Source organism: Balearica regulorum, chromosome 19 (assembly GCF_011004875.1).
Source record: "Balearica regulorum gibbericeps isolate bBalReg1 chromosome 19, bBalReg1.pri, whole genome shotgun sequence".
NCBI lineage: Eukaryota > Metazoa > Chordata > Aves > Gruiformes > Gruidae > Balearica > Balearica regulorum.
Window position 1 is genome coordinate 794,783 of NC_046202.1, and position 25,368 is coordinate 820,150.

The window sequence follows — 25,368 nt, forward strand, 5'->3', positions numbered from 1 at the left end:
CCTCCGCCGAGCTCCTGCGGGAACCACCCGCGAAAGGTCCCGCACCTTTGCGTCTGCACCGTGCATGGAGGAGGACTTGGAAACGTTCCGCACATGCCCATCTCCTCCTCCCAGACGAGGAGGATCAAATCGTACCGCCTGGTCCTGGATACAAGCCTGAATCTGCTCAGAGTGGAGCACTCTGCTTTTTTTAAAAAAACAACAAAAAATCCCTCCAGACACCCTCCCCCCCAAAAACCCATCACCGAATCGGTGGATAACTCCAGTCTGGGTCCGGCACAGCCGAAGCCCAGGGCAGCTCCAGCCACTCGCCATCGGTCCTCACCAGGAGCGGGGGGGGGGGGCAGGTGCTTCGCCTCCCCCCCCGCCAGGCAGAGCTGTCACCTCGGGTCTGCATGGGGACAGTGCTGACTTTTATCCGTGCAGCCCTCGACTCCCCCGAATTTGGGCTGGCCCAAACGCGCAGGAGGCGGCTCTGAGGCAGCAGACGGCAAGCGGGGATGGCGGCAGCAACAGGGACCTGTCACCATCCCTGGCCGCTCGCCTGCAGCCTCCCTGGCACTCGCGAGGAGCTTTGTCCCAGCAGGGACCCGGGCACGAGACCTGCTGCCGACACAGGGGCTCATCTTGCCTGGGGTGCCGTGTCCGGCCATGGGCCTCCAAGCTGCCACCGCCCCGCACGCCCACGGTGCAACAGGAATCTCCCGGGAGAGGAGGCAGAGCAGCGGCTTTTCTGGGGAAGCATCAAACGAGGTCACCCGGGTTTACATCATCATTCTGAAGGGACTGCACCATTTCAGGGTGCACTCTGCCTCCTCGCCCCGCGCTGTCGCACGCACACAGGAGAAGCTCTGCGGTAACCCACCCGACACCTGCCAGGGGACGGATGGTTCGTGACCCATCACAGACGGTTTAAGTTTCCAGCAAAACTTTACAAAACATCAGGGTGAGATTAGAAAGATTGCTTAGGAAAAGCTCAGAAGAATTTGTTGTGATTAGATAAGCCACATGCACATCAATAAAACTTAATATAACTGACAACGGCAATGTCAGAAAGGGAGAGGCGTCACTCCAGGACGAGAAGAGCGTCCAAGCTGGTGGGGCGATGCATATTAAACAACCTTCGCCTCAGCTGGGTGCCCAATTAACGCTCATCCGGGCACAGACCCCTGGACCCCCATAGAGACTCTGCCCAGCGCTGGGCTGGGAGCCTGGACCAGCCCATACCTCGTTCCGCCCCTCCAGCCCCAGCACTGATTTGAACTGATTTTAAAGTTTGCGCCGAGTCCCGTGCAGTCAGTTCTTCTCCTGCATTTCTGCACCAGAGCCGCGATAACTGCTTCCCCCGGCACGCCGGGGCCGGGAGCGGGTCGCTGCGGGAGGTTTCACCGGGCAGCCCCGCAGGTGAGGAGTTACAAACCAAACGAAACAGGCAGCCTGCCCGCCTCCCCTGCTCCTGCAGACGGCTGCTCTGCGGTAGTTTTGGTAATGTTTTCTTTGCGGTGTAAGGCATATACCACTACGGCCATAGTATAATTGCAGAATACACATTTGCATGCAATTACCCACTTTAAAAGGTGGTAATAAAGTCAAAGGAATTTACTTAGACACAATCTGCTCTCCAGACCTTGTCCTCACAGGACCTAAGCACAAACCTCCAAGATTACTGCAACAGTGAGCGCAGCTACCGCCAAGAAGCTAAATCATTCCCACATCTTCCCATTAGCTCAGCTCTGGCCCATCAAATATTAAAGAGCCTCAAGCCTGGACACAACTCGTTTTAGGAAGGTCAGGTAAACCTTTCATCTCTTCTCTTCCCACCTTTATCTTCCATCACTGTTCCCATCATCAGATGAGCATCACGTGCTCTTTCCTGTGAATTTTAGCTGTACACACACTGACTCGCAGTATTCGGTGTACAAGGCTCCTCTGTTCCACAGAGACATGATTATTTCATTACTATTTTTGCTTTATAAGGCTAAAGCAAGAGGTGACTCTTTCCTCAAAGGAGGTACTTTTTTATTGGCACTTTTTTTTTTTTTTAAAAAATACTCTGTGGTTTCTCAGTACATCCTACTGGTGATACGAAACAGAAAACAACCAGAGCACAGAGGGCTGAGGAGCCATCAGCAGGCAAAGGGCTGACTAACCTCCCACGTGGGACATCACCCGGACACCTCATTCCCGAGAAGTCCAGCTGGACGGAGGAGGAAGGTCCCCACGGGTCCGTCCCCACCAGAGGAAGGTCCCCACGGGTCCGTCCCCATCGCACTTTCCCACTTCCAGCACCCCCAGTACAAGGATTTCCCAAGCAGAGGGGGCTCGGGGGTCCCTGCCTGGCCCCCGGGGACCCCCGCCCTTGCTGTGCTGCCTGGGAGCAGCGCGGGGCGGTTGTGAGAAGCAAACAAGCTCACTAGGCCAGCTCATCTGCTGGGGCTGATTTCTGACGTGCACACGTCCTTGGATAGGGTGATGTTCTCCTTCAGGGCGACCTCCCCGCTCGGGAAGTGGGTTTAGCTGCCGCCTGGCTCAGCTCTCCCCTTCCCTGGCAGTCCGACCCGACCTCAAACTGCACCACGTTTTACAAGCCCTGCACGAAGCCGTGCCCCAAGGAGCAGCGAGGGCACCGCAAGAGCACCCGTGAGCGCAGAGACGCTGCTGGCTTTCTGCAGAGACTTCAGGTGGCAGAGGAAAACACCAGCACCAAGCCAAGGCTGGGAGGGCTGCTTCCGAACACGATGCGCCTTTTGCCAGGCTGGGGGGTTCAGCTGCCCCCAGCGCTTTCCCATGAAGCGGGTAAGGAATAAAAAAGACTTAACAGAAAACCATGGATTGCGATGGACTCGGTCTGCGCCAAAGCCCTGGGTCTGCACATGTCAAATCCCGTCCAGGTGCAGAAGCGCCTCGCTCTCCATCCCGCAGCGCCCTGGGGCTGGCCGCGTCCCAGCAGCTGCTGGCAGCCCCGGTCCCTCTCCCAGCACCTGAGCCCGGCAGCACCAGCTCCTGCAGCCCCCCCGGAGACGCGCACCCCCCAAAACCAGCAAGCAGAGCTTTTCCAAGCCCTCTCCCAGCCTCTCCGTCGCCCATACGCTGCCTCCGGGCGCTTTGCAAGGCTTCCCAAGAGCAGCCCCCAGCCACACAAGGTGGGAGCGTGCCCGAGCTCTCCGGAGCAGCCCACGGCTCCCCGTGGCAGCCAGAAACTCAGCTCTCGCCTGCCCCAGAACAGCGGTTCTGAGAGCCAGGGACAGCCTGCTGCCAGCCGCACCTTTAAACCCAAAGCGGTGGGACCGGGCGCACAAGCTGGAGAGCCGACGCTTTCAGGCTCTTCTGCCCCGAGAGGGCACGGGCACAGCCCCCAGAGCCAGACCCAAACTCACCAGAGCCTCCTGGGCATTTCGGAGGCCGAGCAGCGAACGTGGCTGTTCAGCAGCAGCCGCCCGGGGATGCTCGGTCCTCTGCAGAGCCTTCCCTGCCCGAGCGCTGCCCGTCACCGAACGAGGCCAGCAGAGCCCCTGACAGCGGTGCCAGGGCTCTCCATCCGTCACCTCTCGTCGACACTCCCCCTCTGCAACATCTACTCATCCTCTCCGGTTCCGAGTCCCTCAGACATATTCGCGGTTGCCATAGGAACTAATGAAACCCAAATTAAAAAAGACGAAGGAGAGACAGACAGAGGGAAAAGCGCTTTGATGCGCTGGTGCCACCTGCGTGCGCGAGTTTGTTACGAATGACAGGAGCAGCAGGCAGGGGAGCATCCCGCAGCCCCGCTTCGTGCTCACGCCCTCCTGCTGCAGCACCGTTTCTGTTCCACCAAATACCGGCTCTGCGCAGGATCCGGCCATCGCCCTCGCCCCTGAGAGCCCGCTGGGACGCACAGCCCCCCGCTCCCCCTCGCCACGCTCCCCTGGGACGGAGGGGCTCATCGAACAGCCCTCACCCCGGGGAGCGAGGGGACGGCTCAGGCGGGGGCTCCTGCAGCCCCCCAGCCATGCTGGGACCCCCTCTGCAGCCGGAAGCTCGGGGCTGCATCCACCACCACGCGTTATTCCTCCCCGCCAGGATTCTGCACGTCAATATTGATGTTTGCAGCATGCACAAGGCTTCGTGAAGTGCTCCTTGGCTTGCAGAAAGCAGCTTGTCTTTTTGTTAACAAGTTACACAGTCAAAGAAAATTGCCTGTGCCTGGTATCTTAGCCAGAAGGCTGCAGCAATAATAAGAGGGCATTAAAAAAAAAAAACTTTTTTTTGTAAATTCTAAAAGCTTTTACAAATATCTAATGTGGCTCTGGCTGGGCCCCAATTACAGAAGCATTTAACGAAGCAATCTGTCCACAAACCAGAAGTGTTATGAGGCTGTGGAAAGCATTAGCTGCAAATAGTGTGGAGTGGATCCTCAGCGAACGCCCTGAGCAAACCCGCTTCTCCGGCTGGGGCGGGAGGGAGGGAGAGGGAAATGTGACCCTCACCCCCGCGCGAGCAGGAGCGCGGCAGTGTGCCCCACGGCATCGGCACAGCGCTCTGAGCACGGCACTAATTCCCTGGCATGGCCGGGAAAGAAGGTTAAATGGTATTTCTGCAGCAGAATTGCTGCACAAGCCCTGGAAAAAAATCAGGGCACAACGTACAGCAGCGTGTAAGGAGCAGTTAAATCTTTCTCAGCTCCACGGGAAAAGGAAATTCTACTGAGATTTCCCTCCATTCCCCAAAGTGGTAAACATTGATTTAAACTTCTCATTAGTTCAGCAAAAACCCGAGCAATGCGCGTAGCACCAGCGTTTCTGTTGTGCTATTTACAATGGGCATTTGCAGGCTCATTCAGGCAGCAGGTTCCCCCAAGGCTTTCTGTATACTTTTCCATTAATGAGTAATTTGCACAAGTAATGATTATAGAGGGAAACCGCATGAGCCGTTACCCATACACATTACCCTGAGCTCAAGGGAGGCTTGGCCAGAATATTTCTGTATTAGGAGACGGTTACACTGACAGTGCCGGAGCCGCACGTGTGCTTGCAACGGAAAAACCCCGACTCGCGGAGCTTATCTGGAACCGGGGAGCGGGGAGGATGCGCCGTGGCGGGAGGGAAGGGATCGGTCCCCCCCAGTCGCACAGCTGGGAGGACAAGGCCCGTTGGGAGCAGGAGGCAGGTCCCAGACGGCCGCGAGTGCCGGGAGAACACAGAGCATCGGCACCACCGTTCCAGCCCTTTCTCGCTTGCTCTTCCCCATCCAGCTGATGGCATCTTCCAACGGAGCACGCCTCGCTCCATTACAGAGCAGGATCTGGCCCAGCAGCCGCTTCGCCAGGAGCCACGCAGCCCGCTCACCAGCTTTCAGCAAGTCCGTGGCAAACCCGAGATGGACCCGCCAAGCAAGACCACCGGCTCACAGACCCTCCTGGGCCCCAAGAGCATCTTCACCCCTTTCAGAGCAATGCCCAGAGCCCCCCCCAGCTGCACGGGAGCACAGGCACCCACTGACACCCACCCCTTTCCAGACTGCAAGATTCAAAAACAAAGGAAAAAAGCCCCCCAAAAAAACAGGCTTCACTGAATTTACAGCCAGAAGCTCAGTGGTGACTTGTCCTGCCGATTTCCCATCCCTCCCAGGCAGAGCTGGTGCCCCACGAATTGCATCGTCCGTGCCTTAACCCACTGATCACACAGCCATTGTGTCACTGCGTTTAAGATAATCACTCAGGACATGAATCACCTCGGACTTCACAGGAAAACGAGCTGTGGGACGTGCACAAAGCTCCCTGGAGGAGTAGGGCGATGTGGCTGGTCTGCCACGGCACGGAGCTGGAACCGGGAAGACGGCCCGGCTAACGAGAAAGTGCCCTCCACGCACAAAGCATCTCACAGGGAAATCACTTTACGCGAGAGAAGAGTACTGTACTCACTTGATCTTCAGGCTGGCGAGCATCGTCTTGTCGATCCTGGGGAGAGAGCAGAGGAGCACGTTACTGCGGGCACAGGCGGGGGGGCTGTCCCTCCTCCCAACTTGGGTACCGGGGGCTGCCGGCAAACCCGGCCCCAGCATCTCCTTTGGAGGTGCCATCGGTCTGGCTGACACAATGATCACCACAGGCAGACTTCACCAGAAAACAAAATCAACCAGAATTAACCCCAAGTGAAGCCTGGTGGCAAGTAAAACAAAATCCCCCCAGTTATTTCCAGTGGAGAATTGTTCCCTCCTCATCCGAAACGCCAGAGGTGAACCAGGCAGAGGAGGACATTACCCACGTCCAAGCTGTCCCCAAAGCACTGTTCCCACCAGGAAAATCCCACCAGGATTTTCATGACTGGCTGGTGGCCCCCTCGCTGCCTGAGCTCGGGCTCGTCCCCGCAGGGCTGCACCATCCCCACCCAGGCACCAGCTGCTGACACACCCTTGTGCGTACCCCCCGACCCCCCCGAGCACCCTTGTGCACACCCTCCGAACCCCCCCGAGCACCCTTGTGCGTACCCCCCGACCCCCCCGAGCACCCTTGTGCATACCCCCCGACTCCCCCGAGCACCCTTGTGCGTACCCCCCGACCCCCCCGAGCACCCGCACCGAGAGCCCTGGCCGGAGGGAACGCAGAGCAGCCCTGTCGCTGCCAGCCCCGGCTGGCTCGTGTGGGACCTGGAGCCCCAGCCGCTTCGCTTAGTTATTTGGCACCATTAATAAGCGCCTGTCTCCACAGAATCATTGTGGTTAAAGTCGTATTAATATTAATTAACGCAAATCATAGTAATGACTCAAAACGCAAAATGATGTCTTTTGGCAGTCATTGCAAATGCTCTGTTATCTGCCACATAAAATTAATTCCACATCTCGAGAAACAAAACAAGAAAAAACCAAACCACCAAACCACCCCCAAACCTCACTCGTTTTACCCCACGATCACAGCGGACACCGCAAGGCTGCAGAAATGCAGCTTCCCCTCACTTGCAGCTTTACCTCCCTCTGCTCCCAGGCCCAACTCCTCTGTCACAGGGAGGCTGCACCCACGGGTGACGCAGCGGGCCGGATCCCCGGCGCACCGTGCCACAGGCTGAGCCAGGCGGGCACCGCGGCAGACGCAGCCGGAGCCCCGCGTGCGGCGTCCCCGCTCCCCGTGGGCAGGGGCACAGCCCAGCTCAGCCCCAGCGCCTCCTGCCCGCACGCACCGTGACCTGCCCTGGGTCCTTCCCTTGCTCAGAGCGACACCGCGCTTGCAGATCCCCAAGGCCACGGGGGCTTTGTTCCGGGCACTGCCCCCCGCATCAGCTCCCGCGCTCCGCTCCCGGAGAGCCGGCACGCTGGTGCTCCTAAAAGCAAACCCAGGGCACCCGCTATTGTCACTCGATACGTAACGAGCCCGTCCACAGACCTCGTGGATCACTAAATCAAGTTGAACATTGAAGCACGCTGGTGTAAATCGCTGTTCCCAAACTGGGTGGCAGATGCAAACGAGCCACGGGCACAGCGGGCGGCTGGCACGGCTCCTGTGGGACCTGCACCCAGCAGCTCCATCCAGAACCACAGGAAGAAAAATCAGTTGCTGTTATGTTGCCTCTTAGAGAGGAAAAAAAAAGGGGGAAAAAAGAAACACACAAGAAAGAAAACCCTCTGCTAGGGAAACCGCAGCTGCAATATGAGAGTTATGAGAGCTGCTTTATCAGCCCTGCCCTGCGCTCGTTCCCACAGTCGGGTGAAGCAAAACACGCCATGCACCGGTCCGGGCTCCTCCCTGCGCACCCCGCCACAGCCCTGGGGCTCCCCGAGTGCGGCAGCACAGCAAAGGGGTGTCTGAGGGCAAGAGCCTCCCCGCACCCCGGCTGCGCCCAGCCCTCTGACGGCAGCTGGCGACGGCAGAGCTCTGCGGAGCGATCGGTGTTACCGTTGTGCCGGCGAGGAGCAGGCTGGGACCCGAATCGGTCACTGGGGGAGCGGGAAGGGGGTGCAGGCAAGCCTCCTCCCTGCTCAGTCTTCTCAGCACTAATCCCGGTACAGGCCCTCGCTGCTTGTGCAAAGAGCTTATTTTCCGCAGCGAGAAGGCGAGGGTGTTAAGTCTTGGAGAGTCAGGGGAGTATTGCTGTTTAGGGGAGGGATGAGACACCCCAAGACCCAACTGTCTCAGATCTTGCCCTAAATGTCCCCAGTCTCCCCTCCTTTGTAAGTGGGGACAAATCAGCGGGGACCTGGGATAGCCTACACCCCACCAGGAAAGAAGAGCCAAAGCTCTTCAGAGTCACTTCAGCTGGTTGCAACCACGGCTCCGGGCCCTGAAATAACAGCTTTGCCGACGCGTGTTCGCATTTCGGACCGCGCACACCAACGGCTTTGCATCGCGCCTGCTGCCCCAGGACAGGCACGCTCCTCCCAGGACCGCGCTGGCACCAGATGCAGCCGGTAGACAGAACAAAAAGCCAATTCACACTTCGGCAGAGGGCTGGAAATAGCGACTGCAGCTACCGAAAGTGGTGGCTGGGTGTGCCCGGTCACCCCACGCACGGTCGCCACAGGAAGGGTGTGTTGACCGCGGGCCCGTGCGGCTGTGAGAAGATGCAGATGCAGGTACGGGGTTGTGGCAGGTCCCTTCCTTTCCCATAAACGCCCGGGGAAGCGTTTTCCCAGCTGCGCAGGGCATGCTCTGGGCGATGCAGGACTGTGAGGGGTGTCCTCCCCAGGGACCCCCGGGGAGCCCCCCTCGCAGAGCACGGAGAACGGGGGTCCCCCCATTCCCCCCGATCTTTCTTTCTCACTGTGCAGGCACTGATGGTGATATCTTAAGGAAAGCCTGCGACCCCGCTTCCCCCAGCCCGGACTGCGACGGGCACAGCCTCCGACAAACAGCCAGCAGACCACACTTTTCCGGCACGACTCTCCGGCTCGTGGTTGTCTTTCCCCTGCAACTACCAAAGTGCAGAAAGAAAATAACTGAGTGAAGTCCAGACGGTCCCAAACAGCCCTGCAAAGGGGGGTCACGGCTCCCCTCTACCGCAGCGGGAAACTGTTAACAGTGGCAGCTCCCGGGATGCACCCGGCACGGTCGGGACCCCCGAGCCACCGCTCCCAATGGCGGCTGCGGGGCAAAGCTGCCCAAGAGCTGTGATTTCTCTCTGCCACAAAATAAGCTCACGTTTCACAAAACTTCTTTGTACAGAAGTTTATCAGAGCGCTTCCTTCCCATTTTTATGTAAAGAAAAAAAAAAATCCAGCTGAGACAAAACGCTTGGCTTCAGTAAGGCATGTGCTTCTAAGCCCAGGAGGCTCTGCTGAAGCTCCCCAAAGGTCCGCCGCCCTCCCACAACCCGCTCGCTCAGCACTTCCCCCAGCAGGTTCCAGGCAGCTCCAAGCCCCCGGCACAAGCGCTCCTCCCAAAGCCCCCGGGGTCCCGGCTGTCCGGCCCCTACAGACACCAGGGCACGGGGAGGGGAAGGCAGAGCGACCCTCTGCCCCAGCGCCAAACAGCCAAAATCATTCCAGAATTGCCAGTTCGGCCATCAGTTCCCGCAGCCCGATCGCCACCCCGCTGCACGGACTGGGAATGGCCACAACACACCTTAGAGAGAGAGAAACCGGAGGAAGGGCAGAGGGAGAGCCGCGCCATTTTCTTAAACTCTTTCCCTACAGACCAACACATCTGGGAGGGCAGGGACACGAGAAGCAAACAGTCCCACCGAACCCAGAGCCGTGGTGCTCCGCCGAGGGCAGATGGCGCAGGGACGGCTTGGGGAGGCACCGACAGCCGCGGGAACCTGCCGTGGACCAGGTGGGACCTCACCGCGTGCACCGCCAGGTGCCGAAGGCGGCCGTGAGCATCGCTGCCCGGGTGGAGGAGCAGCGGGTCCTCAGCAGCGAGGAAAAGGAGTCGGGGGAGAGCCATGGGATGCTCTTGCAGGTGACACGCTCACGGGAGCCCCCTGCAAGCCCGGGAGGTTCCCTCGCCGCTTGGCACCCACAGGGCTCACGAGGGGCTTTGCCGGGGCACAGCAGCACCCGCCCGCTGGAGCTGCGCTTCCCCGCAGGCGTGGGAGGAAGAAGGTCCTTCCCAACTTCCACCCGCTCCCGCTGGTGCGTGGCAGCACGAAGGGCTCTGTCGCAAGGGCACCGTGCCGCGGCACCACGGTGCTTCCTCCTTGGAAGCCGCAGAGGGAAGAAAAGCTCCTCGTGCGGCACCGCGCTCCCAGCAGCAAAGGGGGGGTAGAAAGGAAAGGCACCCACCAGCCGTAGCCGCCGAAGGAGACGCTGCGCTTTCTCTGGAACATGGTGGCGGCTCGGTGCTGCCAGGGCGCTCTGGCCATGGGGGGGAAGCGGCGATGGGGCCGGCGGCACGGACAGCCACGGTGGGCACTTCCTGCCGGTGTGCACGGCGCTGTGCCGGGGCATGGGGACCCCAGCGCCTCCCGGTCAGCTGCCCCGAGCACAGAAGCGCATGCACACGCGCGCACACATACAAACACCAGAAGAAAAGTCATTTCCTCTTTTTTTTTTTTGTGGCCTCAGGCTTTTCGCAATCTCACGCTGCAAATATCGTATTTCTCCTAATGGCAGGGGCCAAGGGCAGCGCCGCGCCGGCAACATGGGTATCGAGGCCGCGCCACGGGCACAGCATCACCCAGGAGCATCGTGCCGTGGGGCTGCCCCCACCCCACCTGCCAGCCTGGCCAGCGCCCGGGCCCGGTGCAGAGGGTCACTGGTGACAACGCGGGGGCGTCCCTCCCAGCGTGGCTTTCCCCTGGCTACCCCCAAAATGGCAGGGCTGCATTCACTGCACCAGGCTGGCTCCCCGCTCCACCGCGTGTCAGGGGACGTCCCACTAAAAGCATTAAACCTCAATAAGCAAAACTCCCATCACCTCATCTCTCACGGCAAACAGCCCCCCTGCCGCCCCAGAGCCTGGCGAGGCGTCTCCCACCCGGCCCCTGCGCAGCTGCGGCACGCCGGTTTTCTCCCCTCTGCTTCCTCAGCGGCTCCGTAATGCTGAAGTGCACGGCTGCAGCCTGGCCGCCACCAAAAACCCCACCGTCCTTTAACAGCCAGGCTTCAGAAATCCCATTTAAATGGAAATGCTGACCTCTAGCTGGGTATTAGCTTCCATCCATCACAAAGTCCCACGAAAACAGGCCAGTGTTCCCCGCACCAGCCTTCGGGCATGGCAGGGCACCGCAGAGCTGGTGGGGAGGTGAGCCGGGTGCCAGCGGCTGGGCACGGTGCCCTCACACCCTCCGCCCCCCCAGAGCGGCCACCAGCGCCCGTCTGCACCCAGTCAGGCGCGGGCTGCAAGAAGGGCTCACCCTCCGCGGGTCAAAGTCAGGAGGAAGGGTGGGAAGCCCGGGCACCCCTCGGCTGGGGGGGCTGCGCTGCCCTGGCGCCGCGGGACCTGGTGTGGGTGCCGCTGGAGCCTCACCTCACACGGCAGCCAGGAGGGGACCAGCTGCTCGGCCGCGCGTCACCGACCGTGCTCACGAGATACGGGAGCCCAACGCTCGCTTCCCAAAGTCCGGGCAGTTCAAAGACCGGCAGAAAGCCTCCGGCCGCCAAGGTCCCACGGGTTCGGCCACTCACCTCCTACTCCGGTGATCTGAACCGTCGCCCGGCGCACACAGACAACACCCCCTCGACTCGGCGCGGCCGGGCAGCGCCTGGCTCACGCGGCTCCCGGGGGACTCGAGGCAGCTCGTAGCACAGCGCTTGGCACTTGCAGGAGTCAGATGCCCATCCAAGCATCCAGAAGCTTTACATTGAGAGACATTTGGATTCTGTCTGATGTGTGAAAGGAGGAGGGGGGAGATAGGGCGTTGGAGAGAGAAATCACTCAACTCCAGGGAAAGAGCTTGGATTGAAATCCAGCTATTTCAACTCCTACTTTTCTGCCCACAGCCATCTTTCCTTAAAGGGATGAAATGCTGGAAATCCTTTGCATTTTAGAGCTCTTAAGGACATTATTTAAGAGAAAAAAAATAAAATCCCAAACATGCTGCAGGCTTGAAGGCCATAATTCAGGTACCATGAAATATCCGGAGCAGACATTTGCTCAGAGCACATTTGTTTCTGACCTGCACGCTCCGTGTTAAAGCTCTGCATCAATAGCACTGTGACGCTATCTTTTCCCTTCATCTTCCCCCAGGTCACGCCTTTCTCACACTCGTACCAGTTGATTTCTGCCCAGCTCTACCGAGCTGCTCACGATTTACATGCCTGAAAATAAAAGCAGGGAGCTTCCCCGCATGGCCGAGCTCTGCAATGCCTCAGAACAACACCCAGCTGCTGCAGCTCCGGCGCAGCCCTGCACACAGAGGTGCAGCGGCAGGTAGAGACAGCAGCCACGGGAAGCATCAATCTATAGCTAGCATCGCACCAGAAACAACTTGGAGAGTCTCAGGAAAACAGCCAGCTCTTCATTTAAACGTTTACTCCTGCAGCGCCGTAAGCACCAATTACTGCATCTTGTTCCGCCACTTCAGTCCTTATGTGAACTCGCTGGCTTCGAGCTGTCGGAGGCAACATGGAAACAGCGATGGGGAGACGCTCGGCAAGGCAGGGCCAGACTCCCCTTTAACAGTTGGGCTCAAAAACAAAAGGGAAGGAAACCCTCCTCCCTTTGGAGCAGGCACAGCCAAGTCATAACCGATCAGCCAAAATGAAGAAACAAAGGCCTGGGGGAGGATGCCTCCTTGGTACCATCTGCACCAGACAAAATTAACATTTCCCAGGGGCCTCTGCCCGAACCGGGAGCATCCGTCGCCCCGACCTCCCCGGCGAGCAGCCCCAGCGCAGCGTAACGCCGGGGAGGGGGTGCTGCACAGCGGGGGCAGCGAGCCGCGCTGTTAACAACCCAGTTCGTAAACCCCAACTCTCCTGGAGCTCCAGGCACTCGCAGCTCCCCAGAGTGCAACCCCGGTCCCGGAGCCCCCAGAGCAGCTCGCGGGGGGAGCGGCGTTTGGGTGGGCTCCATCGCACCCCCCAACCAGGCACAACGAAAGAGCGAGGAAGGGGAGGGAGCGCGAGGCTGCGCCGATAGCAGCGTTCTGACAACCGCACGGCATTAAAGCTTAACGAGCACAAACTGCTGGGCTGCGATTCTGTTTACAAAAGGAAACACGGGCTAATCCTGCACAGCGCCGGCTCCGCTCTCCTGTCACCTCACGGGGGACTCAAACTGCCGCCACATTGCATCTGCGGCTGCCAGCGAGGCCACCGAACCCGGGGCGTTCAAGGGTCCGTGCAACACAGCGCCGGCAAACGCACGAACCGACGGCGCAGGAGAAAGGAGGGTCCAAAGGCACCTTCCTCCGAGTGGCCGAAGCTGCCAGCCCAGCCTCCTGCAGACACGCCAGCCGTGGCAGGATGGCTCGGCCAGGCCACCAGCCCGCGGGCACGGCCACGCGGCTCAGCCCCCGGCTCCCTGCAGCGCAGGACCCTTCGCGGTGGAGCCAGCGCAGATGGCACCGGCTGCTCCAGTCCACGGGGGCTGCGCCGGGTGCCTGCGGTAGCCCAGCAATTTGGGCAGAAATAGCAAGGTGAAACGCTCGTGGGGGGCTCTGGCGCGGGCGGCAGTGCGGGGCTGACCCTGAGCAAGCCTTCGGCACGGACGGCGCTACCCCTGCCCAGGGACAAGCAGCAGGCACGGCAGGGGAGGGGGTTGCACGGGTAGCCGGCTGTCTCCGTGGCAGTCGGAGCCCACACCGCAGAGCGGAATTATGCCCAGGAAAGGCAGAGTAATTCTTTCCTTTGTTACTGGGGCTAAGAGAGACTGATTGCATCATTAGTGCTTTAATATTGCATGCAGCGCACTGAGGGTATTCATCTTTCTATTATGATTCTAAGGAAGGTTGTGGGCACCCAGAAATATTAGATTTTGTCCTGGCAGGAAGAACATGCTGTGCATATCATCAGCCTCAATGTACAAAGCAAAGGAAAACAGTGTCCGAATTAATTCTGACTCAGTGCATGGAATATTTTTAACAGTATTTTCTCCCCTTTATGGTGCTGCTGAAGTGAAATGAAGTGAGAAACTCATTGCCTTAAACAGCAGCTCCCCACAAAAGCCAGCTTGCTCTCCAAGGTGGTGATTTACTGCTCAACAGCCAACAGTTCTGCAGCTCCAACCGGCTGCCCCGGGGCTTCCGCAGCCCCGGCCACCGCGCTGGGGAGGGGGAACGCTGTTTGTCACCCAAGAGGTGAGCTTCAGCCGAAGGACAGCAAAGCCGAGCAGAGCTTCCAGAGACCACACCATACCTCCATCAGTCTTGGGGCTGCTCACCGCAGGGACTCCTCCACCACCTCCTTCCAACAGCCCGATCTGCTGCTTTGTTCTTGAGGGATGGACAGCAGTGCCTGGGGAGCTGAGCCGCACAGCCTGCTTATCTACAACCTGCTCGTTAAACTCATTAGGCAGGGCTCAATACATCTGAGCTTTAACTGAACAGTCTGCAAGACGGAGTAAGAATTGCAAACACATGCATGCAGAAATGAATAGCCAATTCCCAGCAAAATGCTCAGCTGGCCAGAAAAAGAGAGAAAGTTCAGCATGTAAATTATTAGCAGCCCCCTTAAGAAAGGCAGTCCTGCTCCAGGTACTCCTAACCTGAGGAGAACAGGGAGAAAAAGTGAACCGAACGTGCCTGGGGAGAAGGGCAGGCCGTGCCTCCGCCCTGGGCACTGAGGTTTTGTCAGGCAGATGACAAGGCTTGCTGGTCTGGGCTCCGGCAGGGCAGGACAGGCAATGCTCTGCGGGCCGTGAGCCTCCCCAGCACAAGTACGCATCCACTTCGTCCCCGGAAGGAGCCAGCGGCCGCAGCGACGCTGCGGCTAACAGCCCTGGTTCCTGCAAGCACCAGGGTTTCCATGGGACCCCCAGCGCCCACGGGTGCCAGCCGGGCATGTGGCTGCGGTCCCCTCTCTGGGGTTAGATGCCACACAGCCCAGCCCACGGAAAGCCCGGTGCTGTGCTCAGCCCCTCCCGCACGCCCTGCTCAGCATCGTCGGCAAGGTGGGGGCGAGGGGCAGCGGGGAGCTGGGGAGAGGTGGGCTGGCTCCCGCCCCCACCAGGGTCTGCAGAGCCCACCCGGGGACATCAGGGACGTGGCAACGGCGAGGGTGAACGCTGGGGCCAGGGCTCCAGGGAGCTCATTTTCCACCCGCAGCACAGATTCAGTGCTGGGCAAGGCCCAAGGGTCTCCTCCTTCCAGAGACCACGGTTACGCGCAGCGCACGCTGCACACCACGCTCCAGCTCCTCTTCCGCGTTCGTGAGACCATTTGCCGCTGCTAACGGTTCATGGACTCGTCCCTGCACCCAAAGGGACCTGATCCCTCCTGCTCAGTTCTATGAAAATGGCTAAAAACCCGATCTCAGAGGAAGCCACCGCTTGACCTGCGACACGTCACTTCTCAGACAGCGGTGACCGAGGGGTACGCGCCCCCAGCCCAGCGCCCCCAGCCAGGCGCTGCACCACGAGCATTCCCGGCGGTCCGGGGAGAGCCTGGCTACGCCTTGAGGACCACGGCACAGAGGAGCCGGAGCAGAGCAGCCCCAGCTCAGCCACAGCTCTCAGGTTTGTACTGAGCTCTCGTGCGGCCGCCCCGGGCTGCACGGGGGACGTCAGGGAGACGGAAAGGTCGGATGACTCAGCCGCACGGGGCCGCATCCAGCCTGGAGCACCCCCAGCTCTTCTCCATCCCTGCGAGCAGCTCTCGCGCTCCCCGGCCAGCTCTTTGCACGCCGTGAAAGGGAGAGGTTGGCGTGAGCCGAAGCCGCTGCCACAGCACGGCCGGCATGGCAGCCTTGTGCCCCGTGAGGCCCCGGGGCAGGCTCCAGGGTCTCCGGGAGAGGTGGAGGAACCCGCTGGCTGCTGGTTGTAGCAACCGACTGAGCCCAGCGCAGGGGGGGCTCCTGTCCCGCATGCTTTGGACCTGGGGAACCCAGCACCCTGGCAGGATAAAGCCACCAGCCATCGCTGGGGAGAGGGGTGGTTCCTCCCTGCGCATCTCCGGAGCCATCCCCACATCAGCGTACCGAGATACCCAAACGCCTTCGGGCAGCGGGAACCGGGTAGTGCCGCTGCTCCCAGTAAAGCTGCAGCCAGACGCCAGGGCAGCCGGATCCATTCCCTAAACGAGGCGGCAGAAACAGGCAAGCTCTGATCAGCGAAGTTGGGCCATGCCCGAGACCCCATCGCGCACGTCCCAGTAAATGTTGGCATCGAGTGGGAGCAAAGCTCTGGGACGAGCCAGCAAAGGCTGTGCTCAGCCTGGCGGGGTGGCAGGAATGCAAACGCTTCTGCGGGACCACTGTGGAGGAAGACAAAGCCAAACTCTGCAAAGCTTGGGTTGGCTCAGGACAATAACACCAGCAGAAATCAATGTGTTTAACTGTTCCTAGGGCTGAAGTCCATTGATGCTAATTTGTCTTTTCTTTGCAGTATTGATCTCGTTGCTTCCAGGCAGTGCAGAGAGGAGGCGAGGAAAGCCCGGTCCAGGCTGCACGTTCAGGAGCAAACCTGGAGCGAGCAACTCTCCATCCCTCCAAAGCTCACTCTGCTCACAGCATCGGGGGAGCCAGATACAACCCTCCGGGTCCCCAGCTGCTGCCTTTGGGCCTCCCTGGGGGGTAACTGCGTTTGCTGAGGGCTGAGCACCCGGCAGCACCAAGAATGTCCCCAGCATTCGTGTTTTGGACACACACACGCCTTCTGGGCACCCAGCCTGACACTCCTCACCAACTGGTTTCTCCCAGCATCACACGCCCAGCTCTTTACTGCAGAGCGACATGCAGCTTGTCTGATCGCAGTGCTATGAACAGAAAGTCAACACACAGACTTCCAGGCTCATTAAATTCTTCTCAGTCCACTATGAATTTAATGCACAGAGTTGCATGTTTTCTCATGTCCACCCATTTTAGAGCTCCACCTTGCTAGCTAGGGGATGAAATTCCCTAGGCAGGCTCTCTCTTTAGGAAGAGCCTGTTCAAGCACACAGATTTTCTGTGTGTCTGTTTTCCCCACCTCTTACACCCATGTCCCTTCCCGTGCAAGTTCAGCACGAGAGAGGATGCTTCAGACGCGCAGCAGACACCCGTGTCCACACGCACACGCACACGCCGTGTCTCCCCCAAGGATCCGGGACGGAGGTTTCTCTGTGTGTGCTGCGATACACAAGCAGCGTGCCTTGCTCGGGATGCTCCAGAGAGCCCGGCCGCAGGCAGGGCCAGCACCACTGCCCCCTCCCTTGCCCAGGGCAGCCCTGCTGCAGGCAGGCAGGCAGGCAGGCAGGCAGGGGAGCAGGCAGGCAGCTGGCCATGCCCAGTGCCAGGTCCCTGGGCAGCGTCACCATGGCTACCTGCACATCCACTGTGCATCCCACACCGCGGTCCCCTGGTCCTCTGCTACTGCTGCTTGGAGGAGCGGAGCTCATCGCCTGTCTGCGCGGCACTGCAGGGGCTGGTGGAGGGGGGCTGTGTTAGCACAAAAAACGACACAACCCCGTTCCTGCTGGTTTTCACCTACGTGTCCAGTCACCTCCAGAGCTGGGGAGGGAGCCGGCTGCACTCCGCCCCGAGGGCCGGTGGCTCCCGCGGGTGGGGGACAGGCTGGCGCTGGCGCAGATGGACCAGAGAGCTGAGCTGACACGGAACCGGAGAGCATTTGGCCCAGATCACGTGGCAAACACGGGGAAGGGATGCGACTGCAGCCTATGAAGAAACTGTGGCAAGACAGAAAAAGAACTGCTTAAACTAAAAACCAGGGCTGGCAAAACGTGGGGGTGGGAGGAGAGCACGGGTATGAGATAGACCTGAGCACGCTTTGGCTGGAAATTAGGAGGTTCCTCATCTCTAATACGAACGGTCTCCGGGATAGAGGTAACACAGGCAAAGGGAAAAACCCTAACTGACACTCCGCACGTTTATGAAGACGTTACACAAGACGGTGCCTGCAGCAGCAGGGAGCTGGTCTCGGGGAACCAGCGTGTGCCCTCACGGGCGCCTCTCCGCACAGCCCGCACGCTGCCCTGCTCCCCGGCCCTCCACAGCATATGGCCAAGCGGCAACTGCCTGAAGCCAAGATGCGCTGGCGCAGGATTAGATTTAGGCAGGGCTCAGATTCAAGGCCAAACTTGTAGACGCTTCCATCTGAATCCTGCGAACAAGACACACAGGATTTGGACTCGAGCTTTTCAAAACCCGGCTACATCTTGCCAGTATCACCTGTATTTTTCCACCATTTTGGGTGCTTTTTGCAGGAGCTGGGCTGGACTCAAATCAGAGTCAAGAAACAGCTCTTTCTGGTTTGGCATCCAACTTGGAGGCAGATGTTAACTCTAAGCAGGGATCCATCTACCCCCACGAAATTGGAAAGAGGTCTGGGGAGAATGAGCTGTTTTTAGCTCCTGGAAAAAACGTCTCTCCTACTGTTGCTGCTGAAGTCCTGTTCCTGTTTCCACAGCAGCTGCTGATGACAACCAGAGCATCTGACTTCAGGTACAGAACAGGCAAGAGCAGCAGAGGGACCCCCTGAGCAGCCCCCGGACCCCACTACCATACCAATACGTGTAGAGATGAAGAGGAGGGAAGGATGATAAAACAAACATCAGCAAAGAAAAGAGGCAGTTTTGCTGCTATGGTTATCGTGAGCTGCCCTTCGGGATGAAGCAGCAGCAGAGGGAGAACAAAATTTCTGTTAAACCTGGTGCGTGCAGCGAGCGAGCCTGCTGGCTGGAATCACGCTTCTTGTTGAATCTGAATTTAGACTCCTTGGCACGTTTCCAACCCTCAATAAATCGTGCCGTGTGGACAGACATTATGTCCCTTGTGCTACTAAAACAACAAGCGGTCTTAAATAAAACAGCGGAGCCTGGAGTACGCAGAAGATGAGGCAATAAGGCAGTACCTGACAGGATCCATCTCACGTCCTGTAAACACCAGGGATGCAGACAACATGCTCACGCAGCCCTTATCAGCTCCGCTGAGCTCGCACACAGGGTTACACCGGTGCTCTGCCCGCAGAGACGAGCAGGATAAAAAGAAAGGCTCTGCCTCTGCCTTGCGAGCAGACATTACGCTGCTTCTCTGGCAGAGATAAGCTGTGATTTTGCTCAAAGAGAGAGGGGAGGAGGGTTACCCCGCAAACAGGGCGCTGGGTGCACGGAGAGGCTCAGAACAATGTCCTCCCGTGCCCTGTTTCTGTCAAATGCAAAAAACCTGGGGCTCCTCAGCAAAGGAGGTGCCGTGCGAAGGCCGGACCGTAACCCCTCGCAGCCCTGCCGGAGAGCTGCTCGGGGCAAGCACCAACGGCCACAAACCCCCAAAAGACATCGGAGCAGAGCACTGGAAAGAGCTTTTGAAGTCGCCTCCTTGAATTTTCAGTATTTGACATAAGCGTCGGCAACCACCGCAGCGGCACACGGATCCCGCGTTCCCGGTCCCCAAGCCCCCGACAGACCGAGCCTACGTGCCTGAAGGAGCCGTCGCATATTCAAACGCAAACAGAGCGGCTGAGAATTGTAAAGCATTTCAGCAAGAGCTCTGCCGGCTCTGCCTTACATTTGCATTCAGAGAAGCCCATCCAGGGTAAAACCGAGGGCAAATCCGGACGCCAGTCCCTCGTGTTAAAGGCTTACCGGGCTGGCCGCGGTCCGGTCCCCGCACGCTGCCTCCAGACCGCTGCACGCCGCGCCCGCAGCTCGGCTCCAGCAAGGCTGCGCAGCCCCTTACCGGGATCTCCTCGCCGTCCTCCGCGCACACCCACAGCGGCCGCGAGCCGGGGCGCGGAGCAGCGCGGAGCAGCGCGGAGCAGCGCGGAGCACCGCGCTCCCCCAGCCCGCAGCTACCGCTCCCCCGGCCTGCAGGCAGCGCGCGCCCGCCCCTGCGCACCCGCGGGCCCCCGCGCGCCCCGGGCGGCTGCCGACGTACCGGCACAGCCCATGGGGGGCAGGGGGGGCCGGGGCGGGGGGGACCTCCCGCAGCCCTGCCCGCAGCCCTGCCCGCAGCCCTGCCTGCTCTGCCCTGCCCGCTCTGCCCTGCCCGCTCTGCCCTGCCTGCAGCCCTGCCCGCTCTGCCCACTCTGCCCTGCCTGCAGCCCTGCCCGCTCTGCCCTGCCCGCTCTGCCCGCTCTGCCCTGCCCACTCTGCCCGCTCTGCCCTGCCTGCAGCCCTGCCCGGCAGCACTGCCCGCAGCACTGCCTGCTCTGCACTGCCCGCTCTGCCCTGCCCGCTCTGCCCTGCCTGCAGCCCTGCCCGCTCTGCCCCACGGCCGACCGTACGCTTCACCCACGCAGAGGGAGAGGAACAAGCGCTGCTCAGGTGAAGGGTACCCGCGAGCTGGCAATTGGGACTGGGTCCTGGGGGGGAAGGAAAGAATAGGAGGCTCGAGATGCACTGGGCTCCTGGGCAACGTTTATTTGCCGGGGGGAATTCTGTAGCATCGCTGGAGCGGTACCCACCAGCGAAAGCTGAGGATCTTGCCCATTAAACCTGCCTGGGGCTTTTAGAGTGAAAGGGCTCTTTGGTGAAAAAATAACCAGAAAATGGAGCAACCCCCTTTGGATTCAGCTTGGAAAGCAGACGTTAGTGTTTCATGTGAGCCCCTGCATGTCTAGCAGCTGAATTAAAGACAGACACAGAGCGGACCAGACAAAGCTTCCAGGGCAAAAATGTGGACACACTGAAAGGAAAGCCAAAATTTCAGGCCCATTCTTTCCAGCTCTCAGGGCATCTAACCCAGCCCCACACTGCTGTCACCTGGCAGAGCCCAAAGGACGAGCCCGAACTGCGGAGCTCAGCCTGGTTGTCGCAGGCTGCATCGCTTTGGTCCCACTGGTTCCTAAAGAGAGTCAGTGAAACCAATGCGATTCCCTTCTCTTGGCAGCCCTGAAATCAGTTTAACAGCACTGAACATGGAAGTAGGTGATTTCAGCCCGGCAGCCCACTGCGCCCCACGCTGCTCCCCGGCCGTCTGCCTCCACGCTGCCCACTCCCTGCCGGAGCACGCCGGCGGCACGCACGGCTTGGCCAGGCCAGCACTCGCACGAGGTGACCGACAGCCACGCAACTCTTCAAAACCGTCGTGGTCTCTTACACGCGGGTTTGCTCTGCGTTGCAAACAGCCACAGACACCGCGCTGTTCCCCCGGCGGCGGCCAGCTGGGCCCAGCTGCCGACAGCCTTCCCGTGCCGAAGGAGAGGCCCATCCCAGCCGAAGCAGCTCTGCCGGCAGCAGCGTGCCTGCTGCTTCCAGACACCACACCGCGTTTGTGGGGCCAGGGCAAACCCCAACCCAGCTGTGTGAAGAGCTGTAGGAAACAGGGCCCGTGCTCTCGTCCTTCTATAAAGTGCTGTTCAAATGGGACCAATGAGTACCTTAATGTGTACAAACAATAAAAATAATAAAATACACCTGTTACATTAACCACTCCAGCAGATCAGCCATCCTCTTGCTCAGCTGTGTCACTACCATTATGCAAAGAAAAAGCAGCAAGTGCAAAATAGAGACACCGATCCGATTAATGTGACAGATAAATAACGTGCCAGCCTGAAATGCCACAGAGCATCCTGGTGTCAGCGTGCCACCCGAGGCACTAAAACGTCCCCTAGCCGAAGCCTCCGCAGCAACGTGCCGCAGCCAAGATGAGCGTCGGTGCTGGGAGGTGGACGTGGCTGCCCGCTCGCCGTGCCCTGTCCCTCGCTGCCAGTGGGGACACACCAGGCCAGGACAGTGCAGGGCACCTCGCTGCTGCCAGGAACAAACAAGGGGATTAAAGAGGGTAACGCATCCCCAACACGGCATCTTCCTCCCTCCCGTCCCGCAGAGCAGCTGCTGAAGCGCACGGCACGGGCCACGGTGGCTTTGTGCCCCGAGTGGGGCCAGCAGCTCCGCTCCCCGGCTGCAGGCACTGCCTGAGCAGGCTGCGCTCCTGTCTGCTTGTAGAGTCAGAGTTAGGCAACCCCAGGGCTCGCTGAGCCGGAGTTTGCACCTAGGCTGCCCTGGGCAACAGCCCCAGCTGCAATCTGGGTAAAGGCTTTATCCCGTAAGAGGGATGCAGGCACCACGCGTAACTGGCCACTGATGTCCCACACGCTCGACCAGACTACTCCAGGCAACTTCCCAGCCCACTGGGAAATCAAATGAATCCAGTGGAATTAACCCCAATGGTACTTAACATTAATTATAAATGACATTACATGCATCAAAATTCCACATGCCGTGTGATATACGTGCATCAGGGACGAGATTAACGCAGCCTTTGATAGCAATTTGCAAAAATTAGTTAAAATCAATAACCAGCATGGCAATTTCAGGTTTTGGAAAGCCTCTCTGGTGGCAGGCGGAGGAATCGCCGGCTGGCTGCAGCACAGGCGCACGCCGTGGGTCCCGCCGAGGGAAGTGGGGCACCCCCCTCCTGCTCCTAGAAATCTCTTCTAGGCATGGATGTCACCTCTGGCTCCCCACGAGTGGGGCAGGCCCCTCAGCACGGTCCCCCCCAGAGACCCCTCACCCGGCGGGGAGCTTCCGAGAGCACCTGCAGCCCTTCCCCACCCTGCACAGGGGCTCAGCCCGCGCAGCCCCCGCTCCCCGCGCGTTTCGGGCACCCCTCCCTCCCCAGCTGCCCTCCCGCTGGGCGTCTGGTACATGCGATTCCAGGGAGATAAATACTTCAGGGCTTTAAGGGCTCTCGGAGCAAAACTGCAGCTGAAGTGCAGAGGGAAAAGCTTTTAGCCGCGCAGCCCCCCGGGGGCTCGGGGTGTTTCAGTGCTCTTAACAGGCGGGAAAACAGACACTGCGCTATATGTGTCTTGAGGCCCGCAAGGCTTTTATGTTAATGGCGTTTTATCAGCAAACACTGGGATGCGAACCGACAGCGATGCATGTGCATCAGCAGGGAGAGCCACAGCACATGCCCAGGACGCGGCTCCCAGACATGTTCTCAGCGAGCTGTGAAGGAGAGGGTTTAAGCACCAAATGAAATTGGGGTATCAGAACAAACATTTTCCAGAGATTACCTACGGTTGGGACATATGTAGCCCCTGGCTCCCAATCTGTTTTTTAAGCAAATCCCAAGCGTGCTGCACGCAGGTCCTCAAAAGGTGGCGTGCTTGACCAAAAGCATGGGGGTTTTAAAAACGGAAGTTTGGGGAGGCAGTCAGTAATTTGTCCTTTCCACTGCTTTAAACCAGAGAGGGGCTTACATGACGTTTGCAGCTCCCGGCTGTGACTGCTGCATCTGGAACCTTGCTTTAAAGCGAAACCCAAGATGCTCAGACATTCACAGGGCTCCAGAGACAGGCTGAGGCTCAGGAGACCCACGTCAAAACCACGAGGGCTTGTGGCAAGAGGATCAGACAGGTCCCACCAGCATGGCAGGCTGATGGTGGCACTGGCAGGGAACACGCCAGTGCTCCCCATGGCCCCCGGCCCTGCACCCGCCAGCCCCCCCTTACCTGCTGGGCGAGCCCAGGTCCGCCCGGCTGACGATGCGGTGCTGGTGGGGTGAGTACAGCCACTGGAAAGCTGTCAGCGTCCTCTCCTCGATCCGAAACCGGCCTTCTCTCACGTACCTAAAAATAACGGCAAGGAAGACTGAAATATTTATTAGCGCGGGATTGTGGAGAGGGAGCTGCAGGACGCAGAGAGCAGCTGGCTCAGCAGCGCTGCTCAGAGCCGCAAGTCCGACAACACCACTAATGTGTTCCTCCAGCAAAACGACGTTCCAGCCCCGTCTGTCTGCAACCCCGCACCGTCCCTGTCCTTCCCTGCCCATCAGCGGATGCTCCCATGGGCACACGGCCACGGCTGGGACGGGGCACCCCTTCGAGGGTGTGCCCAGGGGAGGGGACGGGGGCCCCCCGCCACCAGAGCCAGGCCATGACTGCCCAGCGCAGGCAGCGGCCACAGCTCCCCAGCGGGCGGCTGCAGCACGGAGCCCTGCAGAGGATGTGGGACCCCCGAGGCCAGACCCACGTGCACCTGAAACGCACACGCGCAGAAAAGCGAAGAGCAAACATTTCCAAAGCAGTGCAGGACATTTCGCTGTAAGACCCGGGGAGGCGGAGGTACACCACCCCCCCGCTCAGCATCATCACCCTGGGGCACAGCCTGCCCCTAACAGCTCCTGCCCCACCACTCCTGCAAAACCCCGGCGGCTGCAGCCCTGTCCCCAGCGTTACCACCAGCTCCAAGACCAGGCTAATGCCTTTCTAACATCGTTTTGAATGTCAGGCCAGATGTTGAGGCTTATTAAGTAACATTCAAGTGACGAATTGATGGTTATTATTTTGTTTAGAGAAGGACGGGTTCTCCGTTACACTAGTAAAATGTTGGTAACAGCAGTTGTTCCCATCTTTTAGAACATGATTCTGCTGCCTGCCTCCATCCCAACAACCAGCTGCACTTCACACACCCTCCTCTGAACATGAAATTTCATCAGCAAGCAATTAATTATTTAAAGCCCCTGTGGTACTGGTTGGAGACACATGCACACACAGCTGCAGCATCCCTGACGAGCTCACACTCCGCTCCCCAGCATGTGGACGATCCAGGCAGTTCCCACCATGAACTGCGGGGATCCGGCCATGGGGCCAAGGAGATGCAGCACAGTGCCACGGGCTCCCTGCGGCCACCCCACAGCCCTGACGAGCGGGGCCGTGGCTGGAGCCGTCAGCTGCTGCTGGGCTCTGCCGCCCGCCTGCCCGCACCGGCCCAGCCCAGGGCTGCAGGGTCCCACCAGAGCTGGGGGCAGCGACAGCGTGGGATCAGGACCTCTGCTCTCAGCAAAAGGAAACCCAAAAGGCTGCTTTGAGTGTCCCTGGTACAGACTGACCTGCTCATTTTCTTGGATTAAGCAACCAAGCACGGTGCAGTCCCAGTGCTCCCCTGCAGCTCCTGCACATGATAATATTGAATATTGCACAAAGTAGTGGCAGGCAAGCCAGAATGTCTTTTGGGGAGCGGGGGGGGGGGTGTGTCTGAGGCAGCGGGGATGGCAGAACGGCCAAAGCAAGTCACCATTGTAAGAGTTTGGGTCTAAGTGTGCAAGGAAAAAAGTGCACTAGGCTGCTGAGGGGGGAGGGGAAAGAGTAAAAAAAAAAGGCTTCAGAAGCTCAGAGTAATCCTCAGATGATTTCCACTCTGGCTGTTCACCCAGGTTTGCAGGGATCCCACCCACACCTGGGAGCTCCGGCACCCTGCCTGGCTCTGCTCCCGGCCCGGCCGGTGCTGGGACGCGGGACGAGCCCTGGGCCCAGTTCCAGCTCTTACATCAGCAGCACCACGCTGCAGCCGGAGTCACCCCAGTCACAGCCTGGCATCGCTACAGCGCCCTGCTCAAAAGTCACAAGCTTTGGACGTCACAAACTATACAATTAAAAATAAAAAAATACAGAGAAAGCTTGTTTCCAATGTCAGCCCG

At 59.4% G+C, this 25,368-nt stretch overlaps 1 protein-coding gene across 8 annotated transcripts in view; it reads right to left on the reverse strand.

Annotated features, from left to right (window-relative positions):
* RAP1GAP2 (RAP1 GTPase activating protein 2) overlaps nt 1-25,368 on the reverse strand; it is a 75,381-nt gene that overhangs the window by 49,083 nt on the left and 930 nt on the right. For 2 of the 8 annotated variants that reach the window (XM_075771800.1, XM_075771799.1), the window contains exons 2-3: nt 23,402-23,518; nt 5,900-5,935 (exon numbers count right to left, since the gene is read on the reverse strand). In XM_075771800.1, coding sequence (XP_075627915.1) covers nt 5,900-5,935; nt 23,402-23,518 — 153 coding nt within the window. Of the gene's footprint in view, nt 1-3,377; nt 3,481-5,899; nt 5,936-9,751; nt 9,956-10,191; nt 10,434-10,825; nt 10,846-11,535; nt 11,838-23,401; nt 23,519-25,368 lie in introns of those variants that run through there. The other 6 variants (XM_075771805.1, XM_075771804.1, XM_075771798.1 and 3 more) reach the window with 6 other exon arrangements.